At 46.7% G+C, this 20,838-nt stretch overlaps 1 protein-coding gene across 1 annotated transcript in view; it reads left to right on the top strand.

The window, feature by feature from the left end:
* Positions 1-18,912, top strand: part of STK32B (serine/threonine kinase 32B) — a 368,267-nt gene extending 349,355 nt beyond the window's left edge. Inside the window, exon 12 of the mRNA XM_032855239.1 lies at positions 16,913-18,912. Coding sequence (XP_032711130.1) covers positions 16,913-17,051 — 139 coding nt within the window. The 3' untranslated portion in view covers positions 17,052-18,912. The remainder of the gene's footprint in view (positions 1-16,912) is intronic.
* The last annotated feature ends 1,926 nt before the right edge of the window (positions 18,913-20,838 follow it).

A 20,838-nucleotide genomic window follows, 5' to 3' on the forward strand; every position in this document is an offset into this window, starting at 1 on the left:
GGCCAGTGAGCCATGTCACACCCACCATAGCCCTCCCTGCTGCAGTTTCTCATCTGTACATGTCTGTGAGGGCTCCATTCAAGAGGTGGTTTCCCCAAAGCCAAGAGTTTCCCTTTTAAACCAAGGAAAAAAGTGGGATTTGTTTGTCCCCTGTGACATGGCAGCATCTGCCATGTCGGTACATGAGCCATGGGAACGTAATCTTCCTACCACATCCACCGGTGACCGGTGGCCTGACTGGGGCGGGGATGCCAAGATGCTGAGCTGGACTCGCCTTCACGCTTTCTGGGGTCATGTGGCCCCAGGTGGCCTCCAGTGGCTGTCGGCTTTCCTTCTCCACAGACCAGGCCATCAGCTCGCGACAGACCGGGCCGGCTCCGTGGGCTCTGTGGCAGGCTCCTGCTGTGCAGAGGGCCACCAAGGTAAATCAGAAGGCCGGGCCCTGGTCACAGGAGCGCACATCACAAACCCCAGGGCGTTGTTGGTGGGGGAGCAGGGGGAGGAGTATTAGCATTTAGAGTTGCTGCACCTGTTATGGGTTGAGTTGTGCCCCCTGAAAAGAGATGTTGAAGCTCTAGCCTCCAGTCCCTTAGAACGTGACCTCATTTGGACATAGGGTTGTTGCAGACGTGATTAGTTAAGATGAGGTCCTATTGGAGGAGAGGGCCATCATCCCTCCTCCAATATGACTCCAAAGCCACAATGATATGGAGGCAGGAATGCCAGGGATGGCCAGCAGCCACCAGAAGCTGGGAGAGTGGCTTGGACCAGATTCTGCCTCAGCCTCCAGGAGGAACCAACCCAGCCACCACCTTGAGTTCAGACTTCTGGCCTCCAGAACCAAGAGACAATACAGTTCTGCTGTTGTAAGCCCCCCAGATGGTGGTGATAAGTTATAGCTGTCGAACGAAATGGATACCACGTACTCTGAGCCAGAAACTGGCTGGTAAGAGAGCAGGCCTGGTGATCTGCATCTTAACCTGCTCTTGGGGTCATTTGGACACCCCATGGTTTGAGATCTTCTGCTGAGAGATATCAAGCATGCCCAAATGGGACCCCTTCCAGCGGGTTCTGAGCAGGTCACAGGAAACCCTATCTAAAACTGCAAACCTTCCAGCCTTCCGTCTCCCTTGCTGTGGGATAGGGACCTGCAGCTCTGACCCCTCAAGGGCTTAAGCATGCTCCCAAGGGCCTCACCCCTGCATGGTTCCTTGGCCTCTGTAAGACCCTCAGCGAGAATGAGCTCTGCAGCAGAGAAAAGCTTCCCTTTCCCCCATGCAATGAGGAAGTCGTCCTCAGCATGCAATACCCGGGGAATGCCGATGGGCATCAGCCATCCCAACTCCAGTAGGAGATTCTCATTCAGTCCATTACCAGGAAGCTGTCTTCTTGGACTGGACCCTGAGACATGGAAGCAGATCTAGTAGGACCGGTGCCCTCAGGAGGCTCACAGGTGGCAGGGGACATGCTGGGGTGCAGATGTACATGGACCACTGTTAGGACACGGAGGACGTGCCTTGGGTCTAACCTCTCTGGACCTCACGTTCTAAACAGAGAGCAAATTTAAAATGAGCACTGCCTAATTTTCTAGAAACAAAGCTTATTGCTTGTTTCTGGTCTCAACAGACAGAAGGCTACCAGGCCAGATAGAACGTCTACTTCCAGGGACCAGGCCAGGGACTTGAAACCTTGGCAGCTGAGGCTCCCATTAGCTTGAGAAACACACTGTGGGTCGTGTCCTCCTATTTTTGGCCAAAGAGATGAGTGCAGTTTTTCCAAAAGGTCTTTTCAATAGCCTGTGACAGAGTTTTCCAGAATCAGGAGGCCCTGGTGAGAGAGGAGTTTCAGGAGCTAGATTTTCTGTCCGTATCATCTCATAAAGAAACCAACAGACTTAAAATCACATTAAAGCAACATTTGGAGGCTCTGAGAAAGTTATATTTAAAAATTAAATACTGTATTTGTCATACTTAATAATACTATTAATAATAATAAGCAACATCGGTATATGATTCTATGGTTTGAGATACCATTTCTTTAACCTGGATTTCTCAGCCTCAGTTCCATTGTCATTTGATGACGACTGACATCTGTGTTTTGATGCGGGGACTGTCCTGTGCATCGTACGATGTTTACCAGCATCTGTGACCTCTACCCATAGACACTGGTAGCCCCTCTGTCATTGCGACGACCCAAACTGACTCCAGACATTGCCCGATGTTCCCGTCACCCTGGTTAAGAGTCACTGCTTTGATCCTTCCTTTCCACACTTCCCGAGGTGCGTTATTACTAAGATTCCCAGCATCTGCAGCTCTGAACTGGAATATAAAGGACTTGGGATCTAATCTCCCATCTCCTAGATTCTGGGCTCTTTCTGCTGCGTGTGCTTTCATCCAGCTGTTCAACACGTGTTTACTCAGGGTCCAATACAGGGAGACACAGCTGGGAGAAAGCCCCCCTGTTCTTTTTCTTTTCTTTTCTATTCTTTTCTTTTTTTTAAGATATCACAAGTAGGTGGAGATGCAGGCGGGGGCAAGGGGGTGGGGAGGTGGGGGGAAGCAGTCTCCTTGCTGAGCAGAGAGCCTGACACAGGGCTCGATCCCAGGACCCTGAGGTCATGACCTGACCCGAAGGCAGAGGCTTTAACCCACTGAGCCACCCAGGCACCCCCAAGCTCCCCTGTTCTCACAGGGATCATACTCAGGTAGCATGAGCTTCAGGACCTGAAGGGAGGGGGTACTTCTGCAAGTGGTGTCTTCAGGGCATCTCTCCACGGCATCCAGGTGGGGCAGTGGCTCGCACGGAACGGATGGCCACGAGGGCACACTTTTATTGGGCACCTAGTCTATTCCATGCAGTATGTCCATCCATCCTGTGAGCAGGTACTTTTACCCCTCCCCCACCCCGTTACTGGTAACGAAGGGCAGGTTGAGGGCACGTGGCTAAGAGGTGGCAGGGCTGGGGTTCCATAGAGAGAATCAGGTTCCAGGGCCCAGGCACTAACTCAAAATGCAAAACGGTCCCTTGCCCCATACATTTGATGTTGAACAAGGGATTTCCACGAGCTGCATAGATATTGCCTGTCAGTGAACCCAGGCGTTACAGGTATAAGATGGTACACATTCACATGACAGCAGTCTGTCCTCCTTACCCATCCTGAGACAGCACAGGAGCATCAAGCCACCACCAGGTTCAGCTGGGGACCAGGGTGGGATGCCTGGACTAAGGCATCAGAAGGATGAACAATTAAAACGTGTTGTGACCTCATCTGCCCAGGTTGCCTCCCTGGAGGACCCCGGCAGTAAGATAGGAACCCTCTGTTGTGGCCTGGAGCCACTGGGGGGAATGGAGGCCAAGAAGCATGAAAGTATGATTCATTTCAAGCTCGGAAAGTGGATGAATGGGGCAGGCCCTGGTCCTGCTGCCCTCAGTGCCTGAGCAGGGGCCCAGCCTCTCTGGCCTTGGGCTCAACATCATACCCTGGGCTGCCTTGGATATCAGTGATCTTTGACTATACAAAGTTTGTGCCATTTGCAGAGTCCTTTAATGTCCCTCTTGTTTCTTCAGCAACGCATGGGGAAGGAAGAAAAGAGTTCTACCTGCATCTTGCAGATTAATCTGCAAAGGAGGGACCTTCGCTGCTGGCACGTCCCCTGGCCCCATTGCTAGAAAGAGGTGAAGGTCAAGGACCCTGCCTTCTGAAACAAGGCCAGCATATTTAGGTTCTCTCCAGTCTTTGAGATTCTGATCATATGGTCCCAACGTCATTTATAGGTGAGGATAGACAGGAAAGGGAGCCAACAAACGATTGAGAACAACTCTATTCTAAACTCTGGAGTAAGGGGAGCACCTTACAGCCATCTGCTCGTTCCATTCTCATCATGGTTCTATTCATAGGATTTTTCCTCCCATTTCACAGTTAGGGAAACTGATAAAACCCTAGCTGGGACTATAGTGGCCTCTCTGAATCTCAGAAGGTCTCGAAGCTTTACTGCCCACTGTGGCGGAGGGGAAGAGCCCAGGTGACTGTTTTAGGGAAGGCCAGGATTTCTGGGATCACTGCTCTGCAAGGAAGATGGCGCCTTTCCAAAGCCCAAGGAAATGGCCAGGGAAAATCAGCTCAGTGACCTGGAGCAGCAGGAGGAATTTCAGCCACGGATAAAGATGGCCTCATGGGTGCTTGGATTGCAGAATCCTGATAGTTCCATGAAAACTCGAGAGTTCCATGAAAACTCAAGAGTCAAGGCCCTCTGCCGGTTCCATCAAGGGGGACTGAAGCCTGGTTGAAAAGGGGCTCCTTCGTACACTGTTGGTGGAAATGCAAGCTGGTGCAGCCACTTTGGAAAACAGTGTGGAGGCTCCTCAAGAAATTGAAAATAGAGCTACCCTATGACCTAGTAATTGCACTACTGGGCATTTACTCCAAAGATACAGATGTAGTGAAAAGTAGGGCCATCTGTACCCCAATGTTTATAGCAGCAATGGCCACGATAGCCAAACTGTGGAAAGAGCTGAGATGTCCTTTAGCAGATGAATGGATAAAGAAGATGTGGTCCATATATACAAAGGAATATTACTCAGCCATCAGAAAGGATGAATACCCAGCTTTTGCATCAACATGGATGGGACTGGGGGAGATTATGCTCAGTGAACTAAGTCAAGCAGAGAAAGTCAATTATCATATGGCTTCACTTACTTGTGGAGCATAAGGAATAACATGGAGGACTTTAGGAGAAAGAAAGGAAAAGTGAATTGGAGGATATAGGAGGGGGAGATAAACCATGAGAGACTATGGACTCTAAGAAACAAACTGAGGGTTTTTGGGGGCATGGGTTAGTCTAGTGATGGGTATTAAGGAGGGGACATATTGCATGGAACACTGGGTATAAACAATGAATCTTGGAACACTGAATCAAAAACTGATGACATACTGTATGGTGACTAACATAACATAATAAAAAATAATAATAATAAAAAGAAAAGGGCTTCCTGATCTTGACATGTTCCTCCCAACCAGTGGAAGACCTAGGAAAATGTAGCATGGCAGGTTTCCAGTGGGTTAAGGGGTGACATGTGGTCCCTGACAAATAGCCCTGCGTCCATAAGACCCTGTTTGTATTAGGAGTACAATGCTGTCACTGGTCTGCTCAGGCTTAGATTATTTAAAGTCCCGTCTTTTTTCCCCTTCAGTCAGTTCTCTTTAGTAAGACAGAGGTACCTTATTTTGTATGGGAGTACTTAGAGGCCTTATTAAATCCTTTATGAAATAGGACTGTGTATGAATTTGAAAATTATAAGTAGGATCTAATGGTATGTTTTGAAGTAAATGTTGTTGTTTTAGTCCTGGTCTAATTTTCTCTCCGTTACATCTACAAATATCATTACCAGCCTTAAATGAAATAATACTATCACTTTGTGTGCATATTGCAAACCTGTTATATGCCATGCATTTACGTTTTATCTAAAATTAATCCTCACCACAACCTTGATTTGTAAATGCAGACATCTAGAGAGAAGTAGTCATTTGCCTGAGGTCAGCAGTCCGTGTTTTATAGACCTGGGGACCCACATAGGTTTCCACTATACTATTCTGGCTCTCGCCTTTAACTTTTTATAAACGTTGAAGCCGTAATTAAAATACCCAAGTGAAGCAAAGGAAGAGCATTGCCTAGAATGTATGTAAAAAAATGGAGTATAAACAGTAAGATGGTCTGAAATAAGTGCTTAAGGGTAATTGGCAACTTCTCTTAGGATACTTAATGTTGATTTCCTCCACTTAATCCAGCTCTGGCCCTCTCCCAGGCTTCTTATGAAAAAGTCTCAGATTCTCTCCCTGAAATGCCTACTTTGTGGGTTGCACTGTGTCCCTTAAAGGGATATGATGAACTCCTGGACTGCACACCCCCCCATACTGTATTTGAATAGAGGTCTTTGCAGAAGTGATCAAGTTAAGATGATGTTGAACTGGATGAGAGTGGACCATAAATCCAACCACTAGGGTCTCCATAAGGAGAGGGACATTGAAGACAGAGGCAAAGACTGGAATGATGCAGCCACAGTCCAGGGTATGGCCAGGATTACTGACAACACCTGGAAGCTGGAAGAGACAAGGAAGGATTTTCCCCCAGAACTCCGCTGACACCTTGAATTGCAGTCTTCTGGCTTCCAGAACTTCGAGAAAATAACATCTCACCCAGCAGCTGGTACTTCATCAGGCACCCCTGAGAAACACACACACCTTCCAGGGACTGATTGAGTTTCCATGACTGGCAGCCATGAACCCTGGATTCCTCCCAAATTTTAACCAAAATTTTAAGTATACCTATTAGTCGCAGAAAAGTTATTTTACAAATAGCGCAAAATAAATAAAAATTAGTGATTTCGAAAGGATGGACATTTGACACAAAAATAAATGAGTGATATTTTAATAAATTTAATAATTATCCACATATGTCTCATTGCATCACCTGAAAAGACTGTGGCCCCGGAAAGTCACAGAGACAGATACCAGCATAAATGGTGACTTCCCTGAACTGTCATGGCTGCAAGGGATGGAGAGAAAAAGCTAATGGCCTAGGTAAAACGGGATTCACTGGGGGGCTCCTGTGGCCACAGGGAGGGCTGGGGTGCACGGGGACTCCAAGGTCACTGGGACCCAGGCCAGGACTCACTCCTTCCTTCTCTTGGCAACTTCTGTTTCTCTGCACTTTGAAGTCCTTTTCTTTTACTGTAAACCAGTTCTTTCCACACAGTGGAAGACACAGTGTGGAGAGTGCCATAGTCTCCCAGCTCTACCACCAAACTCAAGAAAGGAGATGAAAGAGGACGCTGAGGGGAAGTCAAGAAGGGGAAGGTTTTCCAGATCTCAAATTCTAGTATCTCAGGGAATGGCTCTGATTGGCCCAGCTTGGGTCAGGTGATATCTCCTGGACCAATCTGATCTGACCATCAGAGGAGGACTCTGACTGGTACTGCTTGGTTCAAGCTCTTGCCCTTACCCAATCAATAGAAAGGACCAGGGAGGTGAGGTCTATTAAAGGTGGCAGCTGCTGTCTGAACCCAGAACCACAAAGGCAAGACAATGGCAATGCTCTCCACTGAGGGGAATTGATAGTGTAGGGTTAATTGAATCCAGGAGAGGAAAAAAAGGGGGGGGCGTGACAGATATTGAAGGCTAGAGCAGATTAATAAAGAAAAAGCAGGTGGTCCCACTTGGCTTCCCATCTGACCTCCTCTTCTGGGCAGGTGAAACATGGTAACCATACATGGATGCGGGCAGGGAGGGTAAGGGGACAGACAGGGCTAGCTATCTGTCCAAAGTGGACCCTGAACTCAGGCCCTGTCAAAGAGTTCATTCTTGTCTGGGGACACAGGGTTTCCCTACGGGAACTCTGCAGCCCTGAACTGCACTGATGCCATTATTCACCAATAGACCAGTGTCTGGACCTCCAGATCCTACACCCAGATCAATTCCCCAATCTCAGGGGCTTACGACAACAAAGGTTTGTTTCTTACTCATGCTATATGTCTATGGCAGGTCATGAAGTGGATGGGGGTTTGCTGCTCCCACATCACCATCATCTTCCTCATTCCAGAACCCAGCCTGAAACAGCATTTCTGGAGCATCACAATGATGGAGGAAAGACACTTTGAGAGGGTCTAGCATCAGCTCTGCTCCAGCCTGTTGGTAGCATTTTTACTCACCCTCCTTGGCCAAAACTGGGAACACAGCCTGCCTAGCCCCAGGAGCCTGGAAGTAAGATCCTGCTGGGTGCTGGGAAAACGGCAGATCCAGCTGGTAAACACCATTAGTGACTGCCCATCCACAAGGCTGCCCATGCATGCCTTTCTTGTGCACCCAAATCATTGAGGACCCAGCAAGTCTCCCCTGGAACTCAGCTCAGATACAGATCAGCCTCACCTCTAAATCTAGAGAGAAATCTGCTCATGCAGGCATGCAGGAAGAGACATGTGGCTAGGATGGCAGAAAGAGCTAAGTCCTCCTTTCAAGCCTGGGCTTGGGTCTGAAAAGCTGTGTGACCCACCACCAGTTGCTCATCTTTTTGATATCCCTTCTCATCCTCACTAGGGGCATTGTTAATTCTTCTCCAGAAGGTGGACATAGGCATTCAGCAAGGAGCTGTTGGAGAACACACTCAATACCTCTTAGTCCCCATCACTCAGAAACCCGAGACTGCATTCCCTTCCATTTTCCTCCAGCGAGATCTGTTTGCAAAGTGGGGGAGAGAAGGAGAGGATAGTAAGATAATCCGCTACATTTTGCTATATCACACCCGTGGTGTAGCGGGCTCCATCCGAAGACTCCCTCAAATACGTTTGCTTTAGGCAACAGCAGATAAAACAGACAGAATTCTAATGCTTCTGGCCAAAGGATGTTATTGAATTTGTGAGATAAGAGTTGCATACAAGTTGATCTTCCCAGTAAGTGATGAGGTTTGAAAGTAGAACAGCCAGTTATACTGAGTCTTTACTTAAGGAAGAGTCTTTCCGGTCTTGTGTTTCATGGGTCAGAATCCCAGAGGAAATACTCCAAGGAGATGTTAGTTGAAAAGGCCCTCTGCATGTCCCACTGCTCACACACAGGCTAGTGCAGTGGACTGGGGCTTCAAGGAAGCCAGGAAGAGAGGGGGAGATGGATACCATTGGGGGACAAGGCTACCTCAGCTAGAATAGTGACCTTCCAGTGTCCCCAGATGCTCAAGGAGACTGTGCAGGGAGGGCCTGGGGAATAGATGCCCCAACTTGATTCCCCTTGCTCCTCTTGATCTCTGCAGGGATCCCCATTGACTAAACGAGCTCAAGCCAAGGGCTTGAGAGCTCTGCCCCCCTTCCCCACCAAGTCAGATTCCCAGGCACTGAACAGGGCTGAGTGAAGGTAAGGAACAATGGGAGATGGTCAGCCCAGGGGGCTTCAAAGAACTGAAGAGAGAATTATTCTAGAAAACACAATAAAGGCCAAAGGGGAGCAGCTGTCACAAGCATATTTCTGTTTCATTTCTAAGTAGAAGAGCTCCTGCTCTTCTGAGCTATCTGCCATGCAGAGGGCTGTCTTGGGGTGGGGGGGGTGGGCAGCAATGTTCTGCTAAGAGTGGTCTCCTCTAGGGATGCTAGAGAAGAGATTCTTGCAGCGTACACACAAGTGACTTCAGTAGACACCTCCCAACCCTAACTGGATAAACTTTGCTCAGTTTGGCATGTGTGCTTCCAGAACTTTCCTGTACTTCAACTCTAGTTTTCATGAACCACAGAGAAGCAGTATACATAATAGCTAAGAGCACAGACTCTGGAGTCAGACTGGCTGGTTTTCAATACTGATCCTTGCTAGCTAGCTTTGTGACCTTGGACCTCACGCTAGCACCTCAGTCTCCTGATCTGCAAAATGGGATGCAAATACTTCCTAGGGTGGTTGTTAGAACAAGTGAGTTAACACATGTTAAGTACCTAAAAGCCTCTGCCACATAAGCAGCCCTACACAAGTGTTTGTTCATATAATTCATTATATACAAAATTATCAAACCATATCCATTAATTGCTGTGTCAAACATTGTTTTGCCTTAATTTTTTTAATACACACACAGTAACAACCTATCCCAACTCCCTCAGCTACAAGAGAAAAAGCTCCATGCATGTTAACTCATGTGAATTGTTGCCCACAAGGGCCATGACTCACTAGTTTTGCAAACGGCAATCCAATTTTTGTCCAGCTAGGACACCCTGTTGCTTCATCTAATTACACCTGGCCTTTTCTCCCCCTTGGGGTGTTGACACAGAGCCTGCCAACGTGGAAAACACCCTGCTTATTAAAGGGTGGGCATTTATTCCTTATTGGCCCACCCATCCTTCTGGCATCTGCGGTTTGTGTACCTGCTGCAGGCTGGTTGCTGGCCTGGGTGCTGAAAACATAACAGACGCCATGCTGTGGCCCCCTTCCAGTGGATGAGAGACACAGTGGATTGAGAGACCTGGTTCCAGTCTCCAGTTCCATGCCCTGGTCTTCCCTGGCTTAAGGCCCCCTCTGCATCCTGCCACAAATGCTGGGGAGTGGATTCTCTTGTACTAAGCCTGTTGTCCTAGTTCACCCACTTCTGGGTCCTGACCCTCAGCCATCCCATGTATATCCCATTTCAGCACTCTCCGTTCCTCCAGTTCTTCTGCTCTGACCCCATCCCCAACAAGGATGTGGCCTGAAGAGCCATTTCTGGGGACCTCCTTGCTGGGAATCACTCATCAGAACTACTGCAGGTAGTTAAGTTTTACTTGCTGATCCTCAGTTTCCCCATCTACAAAAGGGGAATACTCCACACTGGTCATCATCATAAAAATAGCTGCTCTTTGCCTGGGTGGCTCTGTCAGTTAAGCAACTGCCTCTGGCTCAGGTCATGGTCCCAGGGTCCTGGGATCAAGCCCAGGGTCAGGCACTCTGCTCAGCAGGGAATCTCCTTCTCACTCTGTTTGACGCCCCCCACCCCACCTCATGCGCTATCTCTCAAATAAATATATGAATCTTTAAAAAAAAATAGCTGCCCTTTATAAAGTACCTGCTATGGAACAGACAGTCGGATAGCACACAGTGGTTCATCTTCTCCCATCCGTGTGTTACAGGTGAGGAGAGAGAGGCTTGAAGAAGTCACGAGTGCCCAGCCATTCGGCCAGTGATGGTGAGGCTGGGCCTCTGACCTAACTCCCAGCCCTGCACTCTCCCACTGCACCACTTTGCCCCTCCATTCATGTTTCTACTCTGCCAGGAAACATACATGGGGAGAGCCAGTGGAATGCTAAGGATAGGTGTGAAAGCACTTTATACTGACTGCGTTCATGAAAACCAGGCCCTCACATCAGAGGTCAGACCTCACCTATAGAAAGTCCATAGCAGATGGATGTTGGTATTAAGCAGACTCACTCCATCCTGTGTGTGGGAAGTAGCTTGATTTGAAATGACTTTGATTGCTAATCATTTTATTTTACTCTTCTTAAATGCTATGCCTTTGAAAAAATGCCTCCAGCCAGATTTATTACAAATTTTAATGTGTGTCTTACTCTCCTTGGTCAAGGTTCGCTATCTCAGAATGCTTTCTTCTGGCGTCTGATGGTAGAGTTCGGGAGGTTGATGGAACTCATGTCTGTCACTTGGAATCCTGACCACAAAGCTGACAATTAATTTGATAAGTTGCCTGAGAAAATTAAATGTTCCTGCCATTGCAGAGATAACCAGCCAATTTGCATCAGCAGACTAGTAGGATATGCAAAATCCTTTTTCATTTCTTCCAGAGTTACAGATAACTGAGCTGTGGGCTTGTCACAGAAGTGAGCTCTCAGAGCGACAATCATAATGGTTTCATATCTCTGTCTTGGTTCACAGATTCCTATTTGAACAACATGAGACTTTCTAATTCCTTCAGAGCGTGAAAAAATCATTCCATGCCCTCTTCCCTCCAGGTCAGAATTGAATGGCACAGGAGTTGGTGGAAAGAACAGGGAACTGGGGGAACAAAAGCTCTGGTTTTGAATCCAGCCTCCCAAAGTCATATAGCTAGTAAGTGGTAGACCCAGGGACAGAAAGAGCCTGGATCTAAGCCTGGGCCCTTAGTGCTATGCCATGCCACTCCCTTCCAGCAGAAGTTTTGTCACAGTGAATGTTCACTGTTTGCTCTGTGTCCTGCTCCACAGTCCCTTCCACTGTGAGCCACAGGCAGTGCTGGTGGAAGGGGAGGGTACCGAATGGGTGGGTGAGTGGGTGGAAGGTGGAAAGACATTGATAAGCTGGGAGGGTGGTGGATGGATGGATGGATGGATGGATGGATGGATGGAAGGATGGTGGGTAGAAGGGAAGCTAATGAATAGATGATAGTTGAGGGGTGTATGGGTGGATGGGAAATGGGGCTGAGTGAGATCAACAGATTGGTGTATAGTGAATAGATGAAGTGGACAAATGGATGGATAGGTGACTGGGTAGATAAGGAGATAGATAAAGAATAGGTGAGAGGATGGATGGATGGACAGATGTGTGGATGATGAATGGATGAGGTAGATGGATGGGTGTGTATATGAAAGGTGGGTGGGAGGTAAATAGGTAAGTGAATGAGGAGTGGATAGATGGACTGGGAGTAGGACATAAGGGTGGGCATATAGAAGTGGGTGTATGGATGAATAGATGGATGGGGTAGATGAATGGGCACACGGGTAAGTAGGTGGATGAACATATGGATGAGTGGGTGGAGAATGGATGGTAAATGGTTGGTGGGTGAGTAGGGGCACAGATATAGAGGGAAGTAGAAAGAATGCTGGCTTTGATGCCTCCCAGAACTGGGTTAGAATTTCAGCTCCATAGGCTATAGATGGATGGATGGAAGTTTAGAGAAAGGTCCTTCTTTCTTCATTCAGCAACCTTGGTTCACACTGAATCTGATGATAGATTGCCAGGAGATGACCCATACCTCATTTAGTTGATGCTCTAGGGTGTAGTACTCATGGTCACATAAAATATGTATGGAACTTTGAAACTGCTAGTTCTACCAAAGTGTCTAAACCATCAGTTCGAGAAAGGATGCTGGTCTATGCTGCCATATTCTGCTCTACTCTCTGTGCCTTACCTCACTCATGTCCCTTCATTTCAAATCCCTGTCCCTCCCTCATGCTACCCCCATTCCATACCAATCCTTAAAGTCCAGCTTAAATGCTGCCCCCTTTTCACTACATCTGTATCTTTGGGGTAAATACCCAGTAGTGCAATTGCAGGGTCATAAGGAAGCTCTATTTTTAATTTCTTGAGGAATCTCCACACTGTTCTCCAAAGTGGCTGCACCAACTTGCATTCCCACCAACAGTGTAAGAGGGTTCCCCTTTCTCCACATCCCCTCCAGCACATGTTGTTCCCTGTCTTGCTAATTTTGGCCATTCTAACTGGTGTAAGGTGATATCTCAATGTGGTTTTAATTTAAATCTCCCTGATGGCTAGTGATGATGAACATCTTTTCATGTGTCTGATAGCCATTTGTATGTCTTCATTGGAGAAGTGTCTGTTCATATCTTCTGCCCATTTTTTGATATGATTATCTGTTTTGTGTGTGTTGAGTTTGAGGAGTTCGTTATAGATCCAGCATATCAACCTTTTGTCTGTACTGTCATTTGCAAATATCTTCTCCCATTCCATGGGTTGCCTCTTTGTTTTCTTGACTGTTTCCTTTGCTGTGCAGAAGCTTTTGATTTTGATGAAGTCCCAAAAGTTCATTTTTGCTTTTGTTTCCTTTGCCTTTGGAGACATATCTTGGAAGAAGTTGCTGTGGCTGATATCGAAGAGGTTACTGCCTATGTTCTCCTCTAGGATTCTGATGGATTCCTGTCTCACGCTGAGGTCTTTTATCCATTTTGAGTTTATCTTTGTGTATGGTGTAAGAGAATGGTCGAGTTTCATTCTTATACATATAGCTGTCCAATTTTCCCAGCACCATTTATTGAAGAGACTGTCTTTTTCCCACTGTATATTTTTTCCTGTTTTGTTGAAGATTATTTGACTGTAGAGTTGAGGGTCCATATCTGGGCTCTGTACTCTGTTCCACTGGTCTATGTGTCTGTTTTTATGCCAGTACCATGCTGCCTTGGTGATCACAGCTTTGTAGTAAAGCTTGAAGTCAGGTAACGTGATGCCCCCAGTTTTATTTTTGTTTTTCAACATTTCCTTAGTGATTCAGGGTCTCTTCTGGTTCCATACAAATTTCTGGATTATTTGCTCCAGCTCTTTGAAAAATACTGGTGGAATTTTGATCGGAATGGCATTAAAAGTATAGATTGCTCTATGCAGTATAGACATTTTAACAATGTTTATTCTTCCTATCCAAGAGCATGGAATGTTCTTCAATCTTTTTGTGTCTTCTTCAGTTTCTTTCATGAGTGTTCTGTAGTTCCTCGAGTACAGATCCTTTACCTCTTTGGTTAGTTTTATTCCCAGGTATCTTATGGTTCTTGGTGCTATAGTAAATGGAATCGATTCTCTAATTTCCTTTTCTGTATTTTCATTATTAGTGTATAAGAAAGCCACTGATTTCTGTACATTGACTTTGTATCCTGCCACATTACTGAATTGCTGTATGAGTTCTAGTAGTTTGGGGGTGGAGTCTTTTGGGTTTTCCATATAAAGCATCATGTCATCTGCGAAGAGAGAGAGTTTGACTTCTTCCTTGCCAATTTGGATACCTTTTATTTCTCTTTGTTGTCTGATTGCTGTTGCTAGGACTTCTCATGCTATGTTGAACAAGAGTGGTGAGAGTGGGCATCCTTGTCGTGTTCCTGATCTCAACTGGAAGGCTGCAAGCTTTTTCCCATTGAGGATGATATTTGTTGTGGGTCTTTCATAGATAGATTTTATGAAGTTCAGGACTGTTCCCTCTATCCCTATACTTTGAAGCGTTTTAATCAGGAATGGATGCTGGATTTTGTCAAATGCTTTTTCTGCATCAATTGAGAGGACCATGTGGTTCTTCTCTCTTCTCATACTAATTTGTTCTATCACATTGATTGATTTGTGAATGTTGAACCATCCTTGTAGCCTAGGAATGAATCCCACCTGGTCATGGTGGATAATCTTTTTAATGTGCTGTTGGATCCTGTTTGCTAGGATCTGTGGAAAGAACCAAGATGCCCTTCAACAGATGAATGGATAAGGAAGATGTGGTCCCTATACACTATGGAGTATTATGCCTCCATCAGAAAGGATGAATACCCAACTTTTGTAGCAACATGGACGGGACTGGAAGAGATTATGCTGAGTGAAATAAGTCAAGCAGAGAGAGTCAATTATCATATGGTTTCACTTATTTGTGGAGTATAACAAATAACATGGAGGACAAGGGGAGTTAGAGAGGAGAAGGGAGTTGGGGGAAATTGGAAGGGGAGGTGAACCATGATAGATTATGGACTCTGAAATTCAATCTGAGGGGTTTGAAGCGACGGGGGGTGGGAGGTGGGGGGAACCAGGTGGTGGGTATTAGGGCACGGATTGCACGGAGCACTGGGTGTGGTGCAAAAACAAGGAATACTGTTATGCTGGGAAAAAATAAATAAATAAATAAATGCTGCCTCCTGCAGGAAGCCTTTCCTGACCTACTCAAGACTTCCAAATCCATCTTTTCCTCATCTGCTGCACTCTTTATTATGCAACTTTGGAAGCTATATTTTGTGTCAGTAGTAGAGACAGTAATGCCATCTGTGCTATGTTTGAGCATTTCAAAGAAAATCCTAATGGGATTCACCTTTACCTTGTGATACACCCAGAGAATTATATGGCATTACAAATGTGAACCAAACAGGATGTCCTACTTTGGAAGTACAGGTGTTTTCCATTTAGTTTCTTAACCATTTAAGTCTTCCCTAGTTATGATCTGATTTTCTTTCCAGAGGTGCCTGGAAGAGTCTCCCAGTGTAGAGGGGAGGACAGAGACGAGATAAGGGAGAAGGTTTCCCAAGCAGTTCCCAGCCTGCCCAGGAAGTCCGACCACCCCCCACCCCTCGCACTAGACTCTCCTTGCCTCCCCTGCTTTGTACTCTGGATCCCAGCTTGCCCTCTGGGAGCTGACCCCTCCTTCACTAAGATGATGAATGTTAACCCTAACCTCCTTTCCCAGGTGTATTAACCTGGACAACCACAAGCCTCGGGGCCAGAGGGACTGCACACCTGGTCCTTGCCCCTGCGGGTGGACAAAGGGTAGGAGGCAGTGGCCACCAAGTTGACGGCCTTCAAAATATTGTGTTGCTGCTGCTACTTCGCCATAACCCGAAGGACTCACTCATATCCTGACACTGCTGCAAACACTACACATACACGCACATTCATGCACACAGGTCCTGTGATCCGTCAAGGCCATGGACTGTGTTGTAGTCACTGGGGGGCATCCGCACTGCCCTGTGTCAGGCATTAGGTCTGCACTCTGTTTGACAGAACCTCCTAACATGAAAAGTAAATTCAGACTGAAACGTGCATCTTTCAGAACAAGGAGGATGGTGGCAATTATAGTATTTCCAGCCCCATAGTAGATAATTTACACACATTCTCTCTGATCCCCTTAGCTTCCTCCAAGTGAATGGTAGAATCCCAGGTTTAGATAGGGAAGCCAAGGTCTGGAATTCAGCAGCTTGACCAACGGCGCCTGAGAAGCAAGTACAGAGAGCCATGTTCTTCCTCCCTAAATGTCTCCATTCTATTTTTTGCCTGCACCATACACGCAGTGACAGCTGTGGGATACTGCGTGAACCTGAACTTGCAGGTCACAAGGAGAAGGATGTTGACATCTTAGATCATGTGGAGGGTGACCAGGAGGCCAGGTATGAAGAAATGCAATCTTTAAAATCATGCTTCCTTAACAGTCTGTCAGGGGCCGTTTTGTAAGGCTGGGCGCACATCCGTTTGGATATTTATTTGGCAGGCAGTTTGATTAGTGTCTATTGTCCCATTTAGACAGTAAGCTCCATGAGGAAAGAGAAGATGACTACCTTGCTGGCCAGGATTTCCCCTGCTCCCTGGCAGAATGGCTGGTACATCAATGGACGTTCAATACATACACATGAATGAATGCTGTGTGGGACTCATCACCTACACTGACACTGTGAGCTTAGGCAAATTACATGCGTGATCTATAGACTTCCCAGGGAGTCATAAGACAGGAATTGTTATCTCCATTTTACAGATGGGGAAACAGAGGCTCTGTATTTAACACAGGAGTGCACCTGACCCAGGCTTGGACCCTAGGCCTGCATGGCTCTAGGGCACCACACTCTAGCCTGGAGAAGGTACGGACTGAGGGTTTCCCAGTTGCCCTGTTTGCACAAATGCATCTCCTGGCCATCCCGCTGCCCTCTACTCCATGTCACCATCTCAAGTCTGTGCTATGTTTGTTTGCAGGCTGAGGAGGCAGCAGGGACAGAGCAGCCAGCTCATGGACACAGAAGTTCGGGCTGGGAGCCAGACCCAGGGCAAGCTCCAGGACGGACGCAACAACAACATTCTGGCCCACGCCTGCTCCCGTGGCTGCAGCAGCTAAGCCACCACCTGCAGCCGCCTGACGGGACTGCACACATCTCTGTCCTGCCCACTGGAAGCCCCTCTCTGTGCCACGATGGCCCCTGTCTTACCCCTGATGACATCAGAGGCAGAGAGACAGCCTTGAACTTGAGCTGAGAAGCCCAGGTTCCTGTCCCAGGTGCCTGACTGATTCTCTGAGTGACTTTGGACAACCTTGCCCTTCCTGTGCCTGTTTTCTGCATCTGCCAAAGGGGTTAAAACAGCTCTTTGTCCCACCTAAAACTACAAGGTTATTGGGAGAAACCAAATGGTTAGCAGACATGGAAAACCTGTGACGTTTCTGAAATTGTTTACACAGGCAAAATACAACCTTGATATCTGAAGTGCACTCCTGTCCTGTAAAGCAATTAGACCATCCCAACTTTACAGTTCGGACCATCAGGGCTCGTCACACAGTACTTTTGAAAATGCAACCCGGTGTCAAAATAAATATCTCTGTTCCTGCCCGTCCAATGGGAACACCATTTCCAAATCCTGGAGCAAGACCTGACGTGTATTCACTTGCTTCTCTGCCAGGCCAGTCTTTCTGACCTTGGAAGAGGGCATGACCTGCACACCACCCTGGTCCCCTGGGTCTCGATGCTGCAGGTACACGTCTGCCCTTATTCACAGAAGACTGCCTCCCACCTATAATTTCAGCAGCTCCCCACCCCACCCCACACCCTGCACCAGGATGCCCTTCGGAAGGTGAAGTCACTGACCATCAGTTGCTCTTATCAAGTGCCATCAGATTTTCTCCCCATACTGAGTCCTACAGCCAAATTTTGAGTGCCCATCCCCCTTCTAGGTGTTTTTCCTGCAAAGGGTGTGAAGTGGTCTCCTCAGCATTGTCTTAAAGAGGGTACCCAAATGCCATTGATGAGGTGGTCCTGTATTGACAGACAGAGAAGTATGGGTGACTAGAAAGTTCACTCTAGAAGGACAGTAGACTCACACAAGGAACAGATTGCAGAAGGACCTGTGGGGGAGCACTCGGCCTCTGAATGGGGAGAAGCTGTAGCGCCAGGGACAGAGCTCAGATGTAGTCAGGCTCCTCCAGAATCCAGCCCTGCTGTTTACTAACCAGAAGACCTTAGGCAAAACTGCACAATCACTTATGTGTCATTTCCTTGTTTTCAAGCGGTGATGATAAAACCAGCCTTGCAGGGTTGTTGTAGGGCTCAATGGCATCAGGCACATGGCGCACCCAGCATGCACCGCTCACTGAATGGTAACCACATTTTTTGGGCATCACTGTCATCGTCTGGAGAAACTTTGCTATGTCACTCATTTGGAAGGTCACTTTCTATAGAAATAAGCTTGGTCTTTAGAACCCCTTAAACTTTTCTTCTGGAGTTTTTGAACTCTGTCTATCCCTGTTCAAAGTTCAGGTGTGTTTTTAATTTTTTCTTAACAACTTCCGGTTTTTACTTTTTACATCATGAATCAATGCTCGGGGCTGTCGACGTCGTCTCTTGGATATATTAAGAGATGTTTTAATGGATGGTGTGGTTTTATATTTTTATTTTAAAAACAAGAAATGATCATTATTTTCCTCCTTCGAACCAAGCCTATTTCTCGATTACGTTGCCCACATAAGTCTACTTGTCTTGCACACTTGTCACTCTCTGTCCCCCATCGGCACTGTCCTGTTCCCTCCAGGAAATCACAGGGCTGCTCCTCTCTTCACTGTGACCCGGGCAGCATGTCGGATTTCTTGCCGGGCTGAATTCATGAAGTAGGGGGCAAGAGCTGCAAGCAGCCCAAGAGATGCTGGATTTCCTGGCTGTGTTTAAGTCAGTGTTGTTTCTTGTTCAGAATAAACTATTTCTTGGACATTCCTTCTTATAACTTTGTTCTTATTTGGGGTTGGGTGGGATGGGCAGTGTGCCTCTGAGTCAAAAGGCTCAAATTGAATTAGAAACATAAAGATTGGAGGGGAAGGATCCCAAGTTGGTGATGTATTTATTTTCATGGGAAGGGTCCCAAGTTGGTGATGTGTTTATTTTCCTCACAGAATACAACCAAACTTGGCAATTCAGGGCTCCATCCAACTTGATCACAATTTATATTATTATTATTCATCATAATGATTATTTTACACTAGAAATCTGTGATCTATTCATTAGGGGAAAAACGAGAATTTTTCACCTAGAGGAAAACATTCTTAAAATGTCGAATTCCAGCTCAGACGTTTATACAGCACACGTGTGGGTGTAACCAGCATTTGCTTTATAACAGACTTCATTTCCTGCCTCCCTGACTTTGCCCACCCTGTCATCCCTACCTGGGATGCCTTTCAACTCCCATCTTTGCACATCAAAATATATATCTCTTAAGGGTCAGTTCCACCTCTTCCATGATGCCTTCTGGTCTCCTGGCAGCACTAAACCAAGCCAGACATAATCTCGTCCACATCCTTGCTCATGCAGTTTCTATCACTTTCTCTTGGCTCTGGTGGCTGTTAACTGCACAGTGGGGCTACTTTTGCCCATGGATCATCCTCCATGCCTTCAAGCCCTTAAGAGATGCCAGGTCCTCTTCAGGGCTATGTCTGTACCCACCATCCATATTCCAGTCCCAACACTACCTGGTTCATAAGAGGTAATCAATAATTTTGGAATGAATAAGAGCAAGCCCAACACAAATTGGGGTGGGCTGTGTGAAGCTTTCTTTTGGCAGCCTCCTGTCTCCAGTCTGGCCCCACTGCCACTTCCTGGGGCTTTTGGCTTTCCAGGTCCCAGTACTGCCCGGCCCCCACCCCCACGCACTGGAGTGCCTAATCCCTGTCCACCCCCTCAGATATATCTCTCCTGAGTTCCAAGTTCCACAAGAGTTTTCCCTTCTCCCTCATTCAAACCCCCATTCCCAGGGTTTGTAACCCAGCCCAGTACTGGTTGAGCAAGCAATCTGATTAGAGAAACCCATTCCCAAGCAAGAATTTGCATAAGAATTATTATTTGAAATCTAGGCATAGTAAGACGAGCTATAGACTGGTGGTGTCCACAGGGCTCTCCTACCCCCACTAAAATATATCGCAGGATTCTCATGACAGGGGGTAAAAAAAATTCGTATTTAGAGTAATATTAATCCCAAAGCTGGATGCTATGAGTCCCTTCCCGCTTACTGCTACATATTACAGTATAATGTCCCAAACCCTCCTCCCCAGTCCAGGCTGTGAACTCCATCAAGTGGGCTGTGCACAGCTGGTCCCCAGCACAGAGCTGCTTTTAGGCAGGTTCTCATTGGGTGTGGAAGGAGTGCACATGTGCACACAACCCCACTTTGGCGCCCAGCTCTAGCATGTTTAGCAAATGCCTGTCACTCTGATGATTCAGCTCACGCACTGTGCCTCTCACAATTTCCTCTTCCGACCAGGAACAAGAAATCATAGTGAGGTCTCTCTCGTGTTTAATTACTGACTGTCATAAAACATGAGTAGCTTTTTTTTTTCCTGGGTAATCATGGACAAGCATGATTAATAGATTTTCCTCTCAGTGTCTCTGTTCTTCATGTTGATTCCCCATCTCCCAAACACACACTTCCTAATTCTCTCCTCTCTGCAGAGAGTGATGCATTACACACAGATCCTTCCCAGTGTCGACACTGCCATTTTGCATTGTCCTGGTTCTGAGAAGTTATTGGTACAACCATGTTCTATGCTTAGTCCAATGGCATTTTATTTTATTTTATTTTTTCAATGTTCCAAGATTCATTGTTTGTGCACCACACCTATTTCTTAGTAGAAATTCATTTCACATCTCGTG

Source organism: Lontra canadensis, unplaced genomic scaffold, assembly GCF_010015895.1.
Source record: "Lontra canadensis isolate GAN:19392208 unplaced genomic scaffold, GSC_riverotter_1.0 scaffold1, whole genome shotgun sequence".
NCBI lineage: Eukaryota > Metazoa > Chordata > Mammalia > Carnivora > Mustelidae > Lontra > Lontra canadensis.